At 33.8% G+C, this 13681-nt stretch overlaps 1 protein-coding gene across 1 annotated transcript in view; it reads right to left on the bottom strand.

Annotated features, from left to right (window-relative positions):
- CNBD1 (cyclic nucleotide binding domain containing 1) overlaps nucleotides 1–13681 on the bottom strand; it is a 467744-nt gene that overhangs the window by 148529 nt on the left and 305534 nt on the right. The window contains exons 7-8 of the mRNA XM_042924364.1: nucleotides 12444–12581; nucleotides 11106–11238 (exon numbers count right to left, since the gene is read on the bottom strand). Coding sequence (XP_042780298.1) covers nucleotides 11106–11238; nucleotides 12444–12581 — 271 coding nt within the window. The remainder of the gene's footprint in view (nucleotides 1–11105; nucleotides 11239–12443; nucleotides 12582–13681) is intronic.

The raw sequence follows: 13681 nt of genomic DNA, 5'->3' as shown, positions 1-13681 counted from the left end.
GTTTATTTATAAGAACTACAGTATTTCAGGGCTGAAACGGGCTTTGAAGATCATTTATTGTAATTGTCATTCTTCTCTAAGGAGGACAAATGATTTTTAAAACTGTATAAATGTAAGCACCACATATTTGTATTTGGGAATCAGTGGCAAAATAATGCTACTTTTGACTTATTCAATATAATCACAGACTGTCCAATGCAATAGATAGATTCCACCATTATTCTTATTTTTTTCTCTTTTTTGTTTCCTTTATTTTTTTAAATATTTATTTTTGAGAGAGACAGAGACAGAGAATGAGCAGGGGAGGGACAGAGAGAGAGGGAGACACAGAATACAAAGCAGGCTCCAGGCTCTGAGCTATGAGCACAGAGCCCAACACAGGGCTCAAACTCATGAGCCATGAGGTCATGACCTGAGCCAAAGTCAGATGCTTAACCAACTGAGACACCCAGGCACCCCTCCACCACTATTTTTAAAGACCTTTACTAAAAAGAAGTTGAAACCAGCATTAGTCTAAAAAATTGCATCAAGTCAGTACCTCCTTAACATTCTGATGCTAAATTTAAATATCTTATGTTGATATTTTAGACTGAGACACATATTAGTCATCATTAGTAATCAAATGCATTAAAAGCTCATAATTATTCCCCATATACACCTCAAAATATTAATGTCCTCACATATAGACAAGACTGAAGTATTATTTTTTATACAAAATAGTCTTGGGATTGAGGCATGGACCAAAATGTGATATTTCTGATACCAAAGGAGGAACTCATAATAAATCAAAACATTCATATTAAAGAATATATATTTCTATTCAATAAAAAATGCTGAATTTATAAATATTCAATTCTTTTTTTTCCCAAGTCAGTTTACTACTTGCTTTTTTATATATACTGTTGGCCAAAAATGGCATTAATAACTCATTAGAAAAAGTGTTTCATGAACAAAAATACATCAAAAATTCAATTTTTACAAGCATGATAAAATATGTGTTTGGCTAAATATGGGTTAAACATTGTATTTCAAAACTGTGATAAATAAAAACAAAAAAAAAACACAGGAAAGAAATTTGGAACAAATTTAGTAAAGAGTTATAATCTCACCAAATTATTTTGTTTAATGTTTATTTTTGAAAGGAAGAAAGGGAGAGAGCGCATGAGCAGGAGAGGGGCAGAGAGAAAGAGAGAGAGAGAATCCCAAGCAGGCTCCATGGTGTCAGTGCAGAGCCTGACACAGGGCTTGAACCTATGAACTGTGAGATCATGACCTGGGCTGAAACCGGGAGTCGGCCACTTCACTGACTAAGCCACCCAGGTGCCCCTCACCAAATTTAACAAGTTTATTAGAGAATCTTAGGTTTTCAAGCATAACCTTGCCTGTAGTCATATTTACTTTTTTTCTTATAAAACAACCCTCCATATTGGTGCTATGCTGTACCTCACTTTTCTATTATACGTTGACTCACTCAAAGGACATCTTTGCCAGGTTTTCCTCAACTTCACCATATTTTTATCATTAACATTCACAGTATGGAATTAGCAACTCAGACTCATTCTTTTTAGAATTTAATTTTAAGTTTACCTGAAATATTCACCTCCTCCTAGTGCTATATCCCTCACTACACTTCACGGCTCTGAAACTTGAAATGGAAGTATTTCTCTCAAACATACCTCTTCCATTATAATCTTAGGCACTAAATACTCCACTGTTTCACTAAGAGAAAAGCCAGGCAAGGCTACAAACCTCTCTCTATTATCTTTTATTGGGATATAGGGATTCCTTACTGGAGGAGATCTAAGGCTGCTCTGACCCACCTACCACAGTTCCTCTTGTATCAGTGTCTTAGTCAGTTTGGGCTGATATAACAAAATCCTATAGACTGGGCCATTTAAACAACATTTATTTCTCACAGTTTTGGATACTGTGAAGTCCTAGATACAGATGCCAGTAGATTCAGTGTCTGGTAAGATCTCTCTTTCTTATTTGCAGATACCTGCCTTCTTGTATCCCCATATGGGTAAGAGAGAGAGAGATCATCTCTCTCATGTCTCTTCTTATAAAGGCACTAATCCCATTCATGAGGGCTCCACTCTAGTGACTTAATCACTTGTCAAAGGCTCCACCTCCAAACAGCATCATATTGGGGATTAGGCCTTAAACATATTAATTTTGGGGGGCATAAACATTGAGTCCATAGCAGGTGACATTTCTTACTAATGGGCTCTCATAGATAGAAACAATTGTACAAAATGACTTAATGCTGCCTACGCTTTTTTTGTATGTGTAACCAGGAAATCCACACATCCCTGTCATGCTGAATATTGGACATGATGGCAGCTTCACTGCTGCTACCCCTTAGCTCAGCCTCACCTATTCTCTGTATTTTCCACTGATAATGTATAGCACAGGTACAGATAAGGAAACTTGCTGCTTAAGTAGGCATTCAATCAGGAGGACAGGAAAAATGGATATAACTTCTCACTGCATTTCTCCTTCTTTGGTCTTTGATTGACTGTAAGGACAATAGAGCAAGAAGGGCAGGGCCATGGGGAAATATAGAGAGACGTGGAAATAAGGCCAGTCCTAAGATCTTCAAGCCAATACAGAATGATTTTTTAATAAAAAAACAGGCAGGATTCTAAATGTCTAATTAAAAGGTCACATTAAGTAAATTAATGTGCTTAAGTACATTAAGTAAAATAATATGAAGAAATGTTATATCAAACATTAAAACAATGAAAAATTACAAATGCCAGTACTATGTTATATAAAGAAGATGATTCAAAATTGCATTAAACTCACCATGACCTGGAGGAAATTTTTTCCATTTAATGAGTGCAACTAGCTCACATATGGATAAAGTCGGCCACTCCTCATAATATGGACATTTATGAATTAATTTCATCTTTTCTTTATTTTCAAGCTTTATGTTTTCCTGAAAAAGTCATTAAAAAAGAAGGAAAATGTATAGCAGATAGATAAATGGCATAACAGAAAAATAAAGGTTATATAGCACAAAATACATTTGAATTTTATAGGAGCATCATTCCAAGACCACATAACCATATTGAAATTTTAGTCTTCTGGTGTGCTACTAAAATTATATTTACCCACCTTTCATAATATTTTTAGACTTCCATAAATATTTTTGCATTTCTTAAAAATCTTGTCATAATCCAGACTAAACTCGAAACTTGTACATGATAATATCAAATAATTGATACTTATATTTTGAAAATAAAACATACCAAATATTGTTAGAAGTGAGTGACTCTGAATTCAGGGATTTGGAAGGAAGTTGAATTCTGAGATAGTTGTCTGTACCACTGACACTGAGACCACTATATCAAAAGAAATCCTGACTATTTTTAGAGACCTAAGTCAAGAAGACGGATGACTCACCATCTCCCTCCAACCAAAGAACCCAACTGTAGCCGATGCCAGTGCCTTATTGCACCAGCACCAGACTTAGACCCTTTCAAGAAAAGCTGGCAGAGCAGAACAATGGGGGCCTTTTGATGCAGTCATTTATACAAACTTTCTCTGCCGTCAGGTGAGGAGAAATCAAAAAAGCGAACATTTTGTATTTGACTTAAGGAGAGTAAGTTGGTAAACTTGAAGTAAATAAATTATCTTAATGTAGCAGAATTAGGGGATCAGAATTAAGTTGTGATCACCTATTCATGCAACTCTGGGTTTTGAATGTCTATTAAAGCGATAAAATAGCATGCCAATTATTCCCAACTGTTTTTTTTTCAGGTGGACTGTACAGATTTAGAGATCTGTCTGTATGATTGTCTGGTATCCCTAACACATGACATGCTGTTGACAACCAAAACATGCTTGTTGAATGAATATATGAATAAATGGATGCATAAATGAATGGATTTAAAATTCATGAAAAACCAAAAGTGCTCAAAATACACATAAAATATATTCATAGAGACCTTTCTTTCTACTTCAACTACCCATCATCATCAGAAACTTAAGTAATGTTCACCAAATAAACCACATTTTTATTGTCTCCAAGTCAAGTTATATTAAAAAAATAAAAGAAATGTGGACATCTTATGTCTAGAGGCAAAACTTAGCTTGAATTTATACATCTATTGTGTTAATATAGATTAGATATGATCATACCGATTTTAACCTCACATAATCCTTTGCTGGGATTTTAAGAATTTCACAATCTTCTTCTGTGATCACTGAGTACTCCTTTGTGTCTGATTCAGTCTGAGCTGTAACTTCCAGGGTTCCAAAGGTACTCCATTGTCGAAGCTATAAAAATATGGAGGCAAATTAAACTTCATTATCATTCATCAACATAAAAATACCAGTGATTGTGACAGAAGCAGTCTAGAAGAGTCTGCAAAAGCACTGATTGCAGGTCAAACTCCGAGTCTATGAAAAAAGGGGATCTAAACAGTCTTGCATGGGTGTCATACTTCTGCCCAATGTTACCTTCCCAGGGCAAGAAAAAATTCCCATTTTCTCACTAGCATGAAGAAAATAACTGTAAGAATAGATCTTCTGTTTTACCCACTGATTCATTTTAAGTACATAGAATAATGCTTGGAACATAGTAGCCATTCAATAAATATTTGTTGAAAGAGTGAGGAAATAGAATTTATATATTGGTCTTCTGCTTATTTTATTATCCTCATATGTTGGAAATGATAATAATGAAAATGAATATAGTGTTATGCAATATATAAATCACTGGCATATACATATATACACATGTAGGATGTCCTAATTTATTATGTAAAAGATAAATATTTAGCATGCCAAAATGTTACTCTAGAGTACTTAATTGTAAATAAGATATATATTATAGATAGATAGATAGATAGATAGATAGATAGATATTTATCATAGATAATATATATCTATGAAATTGAGAAGCTTCTTAGGGAAAACATCAGGTCTATATGGTTAAGATGATATGAGAGGACATCTGCTCCTACATTTCAGATCCATAGAAAGGCTGAACAGTTATCTTTTTAGTTGAATGGATAGCTGAGATTTAATCTGCAAGTCCAGAAATAAAGAGGGATTTTAAACAATCACTGCTGAAGCAAAGTGGTTCACAGTGATATCAGACTAGAATAAAGGCCAAAGGGGGTGAATTCCAGGGTTTGTCATACATGTGGGAATAGGAGATGAGACTTAGAACCATGGAAGGTGAGGAACTGGAATTGGGCCTTCTTGCATAAAGTCTAGGAACTTGGAGGATCACCTATATGTGAAATGGAGGCAACAAAAACTTTAACCACTAATCCAGCTGTGGAACTGGGAATAGCTGTCATAAAATCAAGATTCTAGGTCTATAAATTGTGTGAGTGCAGAGTATACATTTACAAATAGTACAGGACTCAAAGCTAAAAGATTACTGTAAATTCTGTTACACAACTAGAAAAACAGCTAAGATCCAGGAAAGTATAAATTTAAAACCTTAGGTATGAATTGAGGAAAAAAGGAACTCACATAGGAAGCAATCCCTGCTAATAACAAAATCACAGTAAAAAATTATAAGCCTCACAAGTGAAAAAAAAACCCTACAATGTTAAGTCAACAAAGAACTTTAAAAAATGAACAACATAAAGAAACTATATACAATTAATATATTAGATCATGAAACCAGAGAATGACATCATGGAAGCAAAAAGGCATTTTGCAAAAGAACAAAATTAAGCTTTTTAAAGTAATAAAGAGTTATTAAAAAAACTCAATGGACACATTGATTAAAACTAAAGAAACAATTCATGAAATGGATAAAATATGAGAAAAATCATTCAGAATAATCATTCAGAAGGAATCTGAAATGAGATTTTAAAAGATATGGAAGATAGATGGAGACCATTCATCATACAGCTACTACGATTTCCAGAAGAAACCAAAAATAATGGGAGAGGAGTAATTATTACATTAAGTGATAATGGCACTAAATTTTCCAGAATAGTGAAGAGGTGAGTCTTAGAAATGAAGTAATACACAACATCTCGATGTATATTTGTATCTTGCATTCCTGCTCAGGTTTTGGTGTAGACCATTAGTCTTTCTCCTCCACGTCCCCCTTCATTATCTTGTTAGACATCAGAAAATTCAAGTAGATAGTTTTTACATACATTTTTCCAGGTTTTCTAATTGTTTTTAGGATAAGACTTAGTTTGAATTACCTAATAAGCTCTTATGAAAGCAAAAGTCCTCCACAACTTTGAATAATATTCTTAAGGCTTTCTTTCTTGATGTATTAACCAATATCATCAAACTCCTTAATATTATTAGGAAAATATTACATTTCTAATACCCTTTACACACTGTATGTATGTAAACATTGTTTACACTGAATTATTGTATAGCTGAATTATTTTTAAAAATTACTAATATTTACACTTCCATTCCATTATATAACTATGGTCACCTTCAAAGTACTCAAAAAAAATTTCAAACTAGAATTCTATTAACTTAAAATAGGAATATAGAGTGAGGAAAAATAAGCATCAATTTTTGACATCATGTGAAACAAATTTAAAAAGATGAATTTCACTTAGAACAATAGTGAATCCAAAGAGGAATACAAAACAGTTGATAAAAAATGTACATCATTGATAATAAATGTAAATAAAATGTATTGATATATAATAATTATAAAATAATTATAAAGTAACTAACATGAGATACCTTTAAAATAAAATAGATTTAAAATACTTTTAGAACAGTAATTCCAAAGAGAAGAGCAAGAAGATTTAAAAAAAAATATTGAGAATATACTTTGGAACTAGGAAACTTAACAGAAGACCATAGGGGAGGGGAAGGGGGAAAAAAGTTACAGAGAGGGAAGGAGGCAAACCATAAGAGACTCTTAAATACAGAGAACAAACTGAGGGTTGATGGCAGGGGTGTTGCAGGGAAGAGGGGAAAATGGGTGATGGGCATTAAGGAGGGCACTTGTTGGGATGAGCAGTGGGTGTTTTATGAAAGCGATGAAACATGGGAATCTACTTCTGAAGCCAAGAGCACACTGTATACACTGTATGTTAGCTAACTTGACAGTAAATTAAATTAAAAATAAAATCATGGTAGCCATTCTCAAAAGGCAAAAAAAAAAAAAAAGTGGGAAATGCTATGTAAAACTGGGGATAGGGGGTATATGTGAAATATCTGTACCTTCGGCTCACTTTTGCTGAGATCCTGTAAGTGCTCTAAACTGTAAAGTCTATTAAGAAAATATTAAGTGAATTAATATATTACATTAGAAAATATCTACCTAATGCAAAAAATAGCCATAAAAAAGGAATGGAAGGAAAAAAACCATCAGGATCAATAGCACTTCTAAGCACCAACTTTTTTCTGGGATGCTCAAAAGTGTGCACTGGGGCTGAGAATATAAAACCCCACAATACTGAAGCCAAAAACTTATTGGAACTCAGAGCCCAGAACTTTACATTTTTATTAGGTAGAATTTCAAAGTATATATCCTGTGTCTGAAACTCTCCGCTTTTGGTTTGTGAAGACTAGATATCTTTTTTACTATTAGTATAATGGCATATTTTATCTTTCAGAACTAAGTTGACTACCACTTTTTTTTAAGTATCTCTAGTTATTGTTTGCTATGTCAAATTTTGCCTGGAAAAGACAGAGCATACTGATATAGGTAGGATAACAATAAAATATACATAAATAGTTGATTGATGCCAACTTAATTTAATATTTTTTCTTATACACAATAACCACAGAAACTGGCTGATTAGTGAAATAAGCTGGTTGTTATTTTTTCAGCCAGTCATACTTCGAAAAAAATAACACCTGTGAAGACTTTAATTGGTGTGATAGGAACTGGATATGCCCAAATTACAAGCAACATTGTACACATCTATTACAGTCAGGATCCATTGGCATGTGAAGCTTAAGTAAGAAGACTTAGGAAGTTAACAAAGGAAATTGAGCCAGAAATACGCTTCACTTATTTCATAGATTGCTAAAGATTAATCCTAAATTCTATCACTCTTTTGAATAATTAAATCTCTCTGAAACTTCATCCAATATACATTCCTAAAAGATCAAAATACACATAATTATGCTTTGGAAATCATACTGGTGCTAATTTTAAACCTAGATAATAAAAGTATAATTTGAGCAACAGTCTCTACATTTTCTGATAAAAATTCAAAATCTTGAGGAAAGTCGAGAAGTATTACATCTAATGCTTCTCTTTGATATATCAAGTTTGTCACTACCATAAAAGAAAATTTGATTAGGTTGACAGAACTTATTCTTCACCTAGGTATGTTTATTTATAAGAACTACAGTATTTCAGGGCTGAAACGGGCTTTGAAGATCATTTATTGTAATTGTCATTCTTCTCTAAGGAGGACAAATGATTTTTAAAACTGTATAAATGTAAGCACCACATATTTGTATTTGGGAATCAGTGGCAAAATAATGCTACTTTTGACTTATTCAATATAATCACAGACTGTCCAATGCAATAGATAGATTCCACCATTATTCTTATTTTTTTCTCTTTTTTGTTTCCTTTATTTTTTTAAATATTTATTTTTGAGAGAGACAGAGACAGAGAATGAGCAGGGGAGGGACAGAGAGAGAGGGAGACACAGAATACAAAGCAGGCTCCAGGCTCTGAGCTATGAGCACAGAGCCCAACACAGGGCTCAAACTCATGAGCCATGAGGTCATGACCTGAGCCAAAGTCAGATGCTTAACCAACTGAGACACCCAGGCACCCCTCCACCACTATTTTTAAAGACCTTTACTAAAAAGAAGTTGAAACCAGCATTAGTCTAAAAAATTGCATCAAGTCAGTACCTCCTTAACATTCTGATGCTAAATTTAAATATCTTATGTTGATATTTTAGACTGAGACACATATTAGTCATCATTAGTAATCAAATGCATTAAAAGCTCATAATTATTCCCCATATACACCTCAAAATATTAATGTCCTCACATATAGACAAGACTGAAGTATTATTTTTTATACAAAATAGTCTTGGGATTGAGGCATGGACCAAAATGTGATATTTCTGATACCAAAGGAGGAACTCATAATAAATCAAAACATTCATATTAAAGAATATATATTTCTATTCAATAAAAAATGCTGAATTTATAAATATTCAATTCTTTTTTTTCCCAAGTCAGTTTACTACTTGCTTTTTTATATATACTGTTGGCCAAAAATGGCATTAATAACTCATTAGAAAAAGTGTTTCATGAACAAAAATACATCAAAAATTCAATTTTTACAAGCATGATAAAATATGTGTTTGGCTAAATATGGGTTAAACATTGTATTTCAAAACTGTGATAAATAAAAACAAAAAAAAAACACAGGAAAGAAATTTGGAACAAATTTAGTAAAGAGTTATAATCTCACCAAATTATTTTGTTTAATGTTTATTTTTGAAAGGAAGAAAGGGAGAGAGCGCATGAGCAGGAGAGGGGCAGAGAGAAAGAGAGAGAGAGAATCCCAAGCAGGCTCCATGGTGTCAGTGCAGAGCCTGACACAGGGCTTGAACCTATGAACTGTGAGATCATGACCTGGGCTGAAACCGGGAGTCGGCCACTTCACTGACTAAGCCACCCAGGTGCCCCTCACCAAATTTAACAAGTTTATTAGAGAATCTTAGGTTTTCAAGCATAACCTTGCCTGTAGTCATATTTACTTTTTTTCTTATAAAACAACCCTCCATATTGGTGCTATGCTGTACCTCACTTTTCTATTATACGTTGACTCACTCAAAGGACATCTTTGCCAGGTTTTCCTCAACTTCACCATATTTTTATCATTAACATTCACAGTATGGAATTAGCAACTCAGACTCATTCTTTTTAGAATTTAATTTTAAGTTTACCTGAAATATTCACCTCCTCCTAGTGCTATATCCCTCACTACACTTCACGGCTCTGAAACTTGAAATGGAAGTATTTCTCTCAAACATACCTCTTCCATTATAATCTTAGGCACTAAATACTCCACTGTTTCACTAAGAGAAAAGCCAGGCAAGGCTACAAACCTCTCTCTATTATCTTTTATTGGGATATAGGGATTCCTTACTGGAGGAGATCTAAGGCTGCTCTGACCCACCTACCACAGTTCCTCTTGTATCAGTGTCTTAGTCAGTTTGGGCTGATATAACAAAATCCTATAGACTGGGCCATTTAAACAACATTTATTTCTCACAGTTTTGGATACTGTGAAGTCCTAGATACAGATGCCAGTAGATTCAGTGTCTGGTAAGATCTCTCTTTCTTATTTGCAGATACCTGCCTTCTTGTATCCCCATATGGGTAAGAGAGAGAGAGATCATCTCTCTCATGTCTCTTCTTATAAAGGCACTAATCCCATTCATGAGGGCTCCACTCTAGTGACTTAATCACTTGTCAAAGGCTCCACCTCCAAACAGCATCATATTGGGGATTAGGCCTTAAACATATTAATTTTGGGGGGCATAAACATTGAGTCCATAGCAGGTGACATTTCTTACTAATGGGCTCTCATAGATAGAAACAATTGTACAAAATGACTTAATGCTGCCTACGCTTTTTTTGTATGTGTAACCAGGAAATCCACACATCCCTGTCATGCTGAATATTGGACATGATGGCAGCTTCACTGCTGCTACCCCTTAGCTCAGCCTCACCTATTCTCTGTATTTTCCACTGATAATGTATAGCACAGGTACAGATAAGGAAACTTGCTGCTTAAGTAGGCATTCAATCAGGAGGACAGGAAAAATGGATATAACTTCTCACTGCATTTCTCCTTCTTTGGTCTTTGATTGACTGTAAGGACAATAGAGCAAGAAGGGCAGGGCCATGGGGAAATATAGAGAGACGTGGAAATAAGGCCAGTCCTAAGATCTTCAAGCCAATACAGAATGATTTTTTAATAAAAAAACAGGCAGGATTCTAAATGTCTAATTAAAAGGTCACATTAAGTAAATTAATGTGCTTAAGTACATTAAGTAAAATAATATGAAGAAATGTTATATCAAACATTAAAACAATGAAAAATTACAAATGCCAGTACTATGTTATATAAAGAAGATGATTCAAAATTGCATTAAACTCACCATGACCTGGAGGAAATTTTTTCCATTTAATGAGTGCAACTAGCTCACATATGGATAAAGTCGGCCACTCCTCATAATATGGACATTTATGAATTAATTTCATCTTTTCTTTATTTTCAAGCTTTATGTTTTCCTGAAAAAGTCATTAAAAAAGAAGGAAAATGTATAGCAGATAGATAAATGGCATAACAGAAAAATAAAGGTTATATAGCACAAAATACATTTGAATTTTATAGGAGCATCATTCCAAGACCACATAACCATATTGAAATTTTAGTCTTCTGGTGTGCTACTAAAATTATATTTACCCACCTTTCATAATATTTTTAGACTTCCATAAATATTTTTGCATTTCTTAAAAATCTTGTCATAATCCAGACTAAACTCGAAACTTGTACATGATAATATCAAATAATTGATACTTATATTTTGAAAATAAAACATACCAAATATTGTTAGAAGTGAGTGACTCTGAATTCAGGGATTTGGAAGGAAGTTGAATTCTGAGATAGTTGTCTGTACCACTGACACTGAGACCACTATATCAAAAGAAATCCTGACTATTTTTAGAGACCTAAGTCAAGAAGACGGATGACTCACCATCTCCCTCCAACCAAAGAACCCAACTGTAGCCGATGCCAGTGCCTTATTGCACCAGCACCAGACTTAGACCCTTTCAAGAAAAGCTGGCAGAGCAGAACAATGGGGGCCTTTTGATGCAGTCATTTATACAAACTTTCTCTGCCGTCAGGTGAGGAGAAATCAAAAAAGCGAACATTTTGTATTTGACTTAAGGAGAGTAAGTTGGTAAACTTGAAGTAAATAAATTATCTTAATGTAGCAGAATTAGGGGATCAGAATTAAGTTGTGATCACCTATTCATGCAACTCTGGGTTTTGAATGTCTATTAAAGCGATAAAATAGCATGCCAATTATTCCCAACTGTTTTTTTTTCAGGTGGACTGTACAGATTTAGAGATCTGTCTGTATGATTGTCTGGTATCCCTAACACATGACATGCTGTTGACAACCAAAACATGCTTGTTGAATGAATATATGAATAAATGGATGCATAAATGAATGGATTTAAAATTCATGAAAAACCAAAAGTGCTCAAAATACACATAAAATATATTCATAGAGACCTTTCTTTCTACTTCAACTACCCATCATCATCAGAAACTTAAGTAATGTTCACCAAATAAACCACATTTTTATTGTCTCCAAGTCAAGTTATATTAAAAAAATAAAAGAAATGTGGACATCTTATGTCTAGAGGCAAAACTTAGCTTGAATTTATACATCTATTGTGTTAATATAGATTAGATATGATCATACCGATTTTAACCTCACATAATCCTTTGCTGGGATTTTAAGAATTTCACAATCTTCTTCTGTGATCACTGAGTACTCCTTTGTGTCTGATTCAGTCTGAGCTGTAACTTCCAGGGTTCCAAAGGTACTCCATTGTCGAAGCTATAAAAATATGGAGGCAAATTAAACTTCATTATCATTCATCAACATAAAAATACCAGTGATTGTGACAGAAGCAGTCTAGAAGAGTCTGCAAAAGCACTGATTGCAGGTCAAACTCCGAGTCTATGAAAAAAGGGGATCTAAACAGTCTTGCATGGGTGTCATACTTCTGCCCAATGTTACCTTCCCAGGGCAAGAAAAAATTCCCATTTTCTCACTAGCATGAAGAAAATAACTGTAAGAATAGATCTTCTGTTTTACCCACTGATTCATTTTAAGTACATAGAATAATGCTTGGAACATAGTAGCCATTCAATAAATATTTGTTGAAAGAGTGAGGAAATAGAATTTATATATTGGTCTTCTGCTTATTTTATTATCCTCATATGTTGGAAATGATAATAATGAAAATGAATATAGTGTTATGCAATATATAAATCACTGGCATATACATATATACACATGTAGGATGTCCTAATTTATTATGTAAAAGATAAATATTTAGCATGCCAAAATGTTACTCTAGAGTACTTAATTGTAAATAAGATATATATTATAGATAGATAGATAGATAGATAGATAGATAGATATTTATCATAGATAATATATATCTATGAAATTGAGAAGCTTCTTAGGGAAAACATCAGGTCTATATGGTTAAGATGATATGAGAGGACATCTGCTCCTACATTTCAGATCCATAGAAAGGCTGAACAGTTATCTTTTTAGTTGAATGGATAGCTGAGATTTAATCTGCAAGTCCAGAAATAAAGAGGGATTTTAAACAATCACTGCTGAAGCAAAGTGGTTCACAGTGATATCAGACTAGAATAAAGGCCAAAGGGGGTGAATTCCAGGGTTTGTCATACATGTGGGAATAGGAGATGAGACTTAGAACCATGGAAGGTGAGGAACTGGAATTGGGCCTTCTTGCATAAAGTCTAGGAACTTGGAGGATCACCTATATGTGAAATGGAGGCAACAAAAACTTTAACCACTAATCCAGCTGTGGAACTGGGAATAGCTGTCATAAAATCAAGATTCTAGGTCTATAAATTGTGTGAGTGCAGAGTATACATTTACAAATAGTACAGGACTCA

The sequence above is a fragment of the Panthera leo genome, chromosome F2 (genome assembly GCF_018350215.1).
Source record: "Panthera leo isolate Ple1 chromosome F2, P.leo_Ple1_pat1.1, whole genome shotgun sequence".
NCBI lineage: Eukaryota > Metazoa > Chordata > Mammalia > Carnivora > Felidae > Panthera > Panthera leo.
The sequence above is the reverse complement of the archived record's forward strand: the minus strand, read 5'-3'. Positions and strand labels throughout refer to the sequence as shown.